The sequence below is a fragment of the Gossypium hirsutum genome, chromosome A05 (assembly GCF_007990345.1).
Source record: "Gossypium hirsutum isolate 1008001.06 chromosome A05, Gossypium_hirsutum_v2.1, whole genome shotgun sequence".
Classification (NCBI taxonomy): Eukaryota; Viridiplantae; Streptophyta; class Magnoliopsida; order Malvales; family Malvaceae; genus Gossypium; species Gossypium hirsutum.
Window position 1 is genome coordinate 109,413,236 of NC_053428.1, and position 4,224 is coordinate 109,417,459.

At 34.1% G+C, this 4,224-nt stretch overlaps 1 protein-coding gene across 1 annotated transcript; it reads left to right on the plus strand.

The window, feature by feature from the left end:
* Positions 1-655: 655 nt before the first annotated feature.
* On the plus strand, positions 656-2,916 carry LOC107962232 (adenine/guanine permease AZG1). Its single transcript, XM_016898551.2, has one exon. The coding sequence runs from the start codon at positions 929-931 to the stop codon at positions 2,642-2,644; it is 1,716 nt and encodes a 571-aa protein (XP_016754040.1). The 5' UTR covers positions 656-928; the 3' UTR covers positions 2,645-2,916.
* Positions 2,917-4,224: the final 1,308 nt, after the last annotated feature.

Genomic DNA, 4,224 nt, shown 5'->3' on the forward strand with positions numbered 1-4,224 from the left:
TGCCTAATTTAAAAATTACCATCTTTCGTTAGCCATTTAATAACTTGTGATTAAAAAAGATAAAATTGAATAGTTTGATGATATTTTTATAACTTTTCATAATTACATATCTAAAAAAGAAGGCATAATGACTTATTTGGCCCTCCAACTTTACAAAAAAATCATTTTAGCCATCCATTTAATTTTTTACATCTTTTAGCCCTGAAACTTGTGATGTTGCAAAATCACCCCAAAATAGATAAAAAAAAAGTTAATGTTTGATAACTTTGTTGATGTGGCATACACGTGAATTGCCATGCAGATGCGACCTAAGCAATTAATTAATTTTTTTAAAATATAAAAATTCAAAAAATATATTTTATTATTTTAGATTTTAAAAATTAACTAATTGTTAACATGACATATACGTAGATTACCACGTGGAGCCACATAAGCACATTGACAAATGTTAATTTTTTTTTATCTATTTTAGTGTAATTTGACAAATAATTTAAACTCAAGAATTAAAAAAGGCGAAAAATCAAATGGAAGGGTAAAATGATTTTTTTATAAAGTTGAGGAATTAAAAAAGTAATTATGCAAAAGAAAGAAATTACTAGTAGTTGTGTCAGAAGTAAATACTAAAGGAGTTTATCCACAATTTTCTCAAAAATCAAAAGAATCGATCATCTCCTTATTTCGGCTTCAAATTCTCCGAATACTTTCTCTTAATAAAAAATCCTTCTTCTCACTTTCTCTTCTCTGATTTCAACTAATCATATTTTGCCATAAAATTTTCCCAGAAAAAATATAAAACCCAAACTTTTTCATTTCTTCTTCTTTGGGATTTGTTTATTTGTTTTTATATATATAAATATATAATACCATACCCTTTTCTTCTTACCTACTTAACAAAGTTTCTTTGTTTTGATTTTCCAATTCCACGGCCATGGAACCTCACTCACCCAAAAAGTTCCTAACTCGACTCAACTCAGCCGTGGCCAACAGTCGAATCGGGAAGCGTTTCAAACTCACTGAACGGAACTCGACTTTCACAACCGAGTTACGTGCCGGCACAGCCACGTTTCTCACCATGGCTTACATCTTAGCCGTCAATGCTTCCATCCTCGCCGACTCAGGCGGTCCTTGCAGCGTCTCAGATTGCGTTCCTTTGTGCTCTGACCCTTCTGTTCCATTGTCCAACTGTACCGGGTCAACCCAAAGAGTCATCCAGCCCGATGTCTCATGCAAATTCGACCCGGTTAACCCGGGATACGCTTCATGTTTGGAGAAAGTACGTAAGGATCTCATAGTAGCCACTGTCGCTTCGTCTCTTATTGGCTGCGTAATCATGGGTGCTTTCGCGAATTTGCCCCTAGCTTTGGCTCCCGGTATGGGTACAAATGCTTATTTTGCCTATACCGTTGTCGGGTTTCACGGGTCGGGTAGTATCTCTTATAAGAATGCTTTAGCCGCCGTCTTCATTGAAGGGTTAATCTTTTTGTTCATTTCAGCTATTGGATTCCGGGCAAAGTTAGCTAAGTTGGTTCCCAAACCCGTCCGGATCAGCTCGTCAGCCGGCATCGGGCTTTTTCTCGCGTTTATCGGGTTACAAAATAACCAAGGAATCGGATTAATCGGGTATAATCCATCAACCCTTGTGACCCTCGCCGGGTGCCCGAGTTCGTCCCGGATTTCAGTTGCCCCGGTTTTAGAACTGGCTAACTCAAGCGTCAGTCTAATGCCCGGAGGTACTGTTTCCGGCGATATATTTTGCCTACGTAACAGAATGGAGAGTCCCACACTATGGCTTGGAATCGTCGGCTTTGTCATTATAGCTTATTGCTTGGTGAAAAATATTAAGGGTGCTATGATTTACGGTATAGTATTTGTAACGGCGGTTTCATGGTTCCGTGGCACTGAAGTGACGGCTTTTCCGAACACCGACGCCGGTAATTCCGCCCATGAGTATTTCAAGAAAGTTGTTGATATCCATTTAATTCAAAGTACAGCTGGGGCGTTGAGTTTTGATACTATTGGTAAAGGCTACTTTTGGGAGGCTTTGATCACGTTCTTATATGTTGACATACTGGATACAACTGGTACGTTATATTCCATGGCCAGATTTGCCGGTTTCACCGATGAAAACGGGGATTTCGAGGGTCAATATTTCGCTTTCATGTCCGACGCCATGTCAATCATCGTGGGATCGTTGCTCGGGACATCACCGGTAACAGCTTTCATCGAATCATCAACAGGGATACGAGAAGGTGGACGAACAGGACTCACAGCTTTAACAGTGGCGGGATATTTTCTGCTAGCTTTCTTCTTCACACCGCTTTTGGCGTCGATACCAGCATGGGCGGTGGGGCCGCCGCTAATACTGGTGGGAGTGTTGATGATGAGAGCAGTGGTGGAAATTGAGTGGGATGATATGAGGCAGGCAATCCCTGCTTTTGTGACATTGATATTGATGCCTTTAAGCTATTCGATAGCATATGGGCTAATTGGTGGGATTGGGACTTACATTGTCTTACACATTGGGGACTGGGCAAGGGATGTGCTGGTAAAGTATGGCGTCGTAAAAAGAAGACAGATTGCGGCCAATGGGGCACATATTCAGCAACATGCAAGTGTAAAAGCAGTTGAAGTCGATCCTGTTTAGGTCTTAGCACCCTTCTCGTATCTTTAATTTTGTTTTTACACCTTTACTTTTGTTTTTCTCTCTTTTGGACTAATATCTTTCTAGTCCTTGTACAAATACATATGTATTTATTTAGGATAACATATCCATTCACATACACATGTTAGATACTACTAGTCAATATATTTTGCATGAAATTTGATTGTATACATGCATTTAACATATTCCAAGTCTTTTTTTGGTCAAACATCACAAATTATATACAATTTTAAATACAAAAATTATTTTTCTTATTTGACATTTTATATCAACTATTCAAACATGTTGTTTTATTTTATTTTTATGTTAAATGCATCTTGTTTTATTCCTATGTTGTGTCAACAAAATTGTCAATATATAATACTACCATGTAAACAATTTAAAATAAATTTGGATTACCCATTTACGAGTATGATCGAATTTAGACAACTCATAATTTTATGATAAATTAAACATAAATAAACATAAAATATATAATATTATACATAAACTCCACCTCTACCACGAGCATCTTTAAATACTATATAGAAGTTGAAATAAGTTGCCTTATTCAATTAATTTTAATTTAGTTTACTTTTACAAGTTTTATTTTTAGAAAAAAAGGAAAAGAAAGTTGATATTTTAATTTTAATTATTCCCCTTGCATCGTCGTCAAGAAATAAAAGACAAGCATAAAAGGGCAGTTTTTTATTTTGTTATCATCCATTACATAAATAGACTAATCATAGGTCCAAAACTCATTTCGGTCAAATAGATAGGGATTGATTTTTCAACTTAAGCAAATTGGATGGTGATGGCTACCTTTTACTTTCACTCTTGAATTTGTTGTCATTTTTTAACAATCTTGCTATAGATTCTGATATTTATAGGATAATACACTTCAGCACACTCGAACTACCGTCCTTTTATATTGATAATACTCATACTAATCGAACTAAAACTCAATCAATTGAATTTGTTGTCATTTTAATTAACCCTTACATATAATTTTTGCCTAATTTCTACTCCAAAGAAGACTTTTAAGTTGAGTTGATTCTAAATTTAGTTTATTGGGATTAATTATTTAATTTAATATTTATAATAATCGATTATAATTAATTTATTGATATAATTGTATTTCGCAAATTTCAAAAGAAAGAAAAATAAAATCTACAAGCAAGTTCAGATATTTTTTAAAATAATTAAATTAAAAAATAGGGTATATATAATCAAAGCTCAATGTCTATCAACCAAGCTTACCTCATTAAATGTGTTGCTAGTCTTTGTACTACTATATAATTTGAGATTTGATCTGTATACTTTGAAAGTTAAAAATTCAATTACCTTATTTTATTAATTTAAAATTTCTAGTATAATCTTTTATTGTTGTTGGTAGTTTCTCTCAAATTTTGTCAATTTAACATATTTACTTTGTATCGTCATATAAGGACAACCTAATCGAAATTTCGGATTGACAAATTCTGAGAAAGAATATTTATGATTTTAATGATTGAACTGAGATTTTTAAATGAAAAAAAAGTAAAAAAATATTATTTTTTTAAGTTTATAAGTATAGGCACTAA

What these genes read in the sequence shown, in the direction of transcription:
- LOC107962232 (XM_016898551.2), top strand. Translation starts at nt 929, where the DNA reads ATGGAACCTCACTCACCCAAAAAGTTCCTAACTCGACTCAACTCAGCC.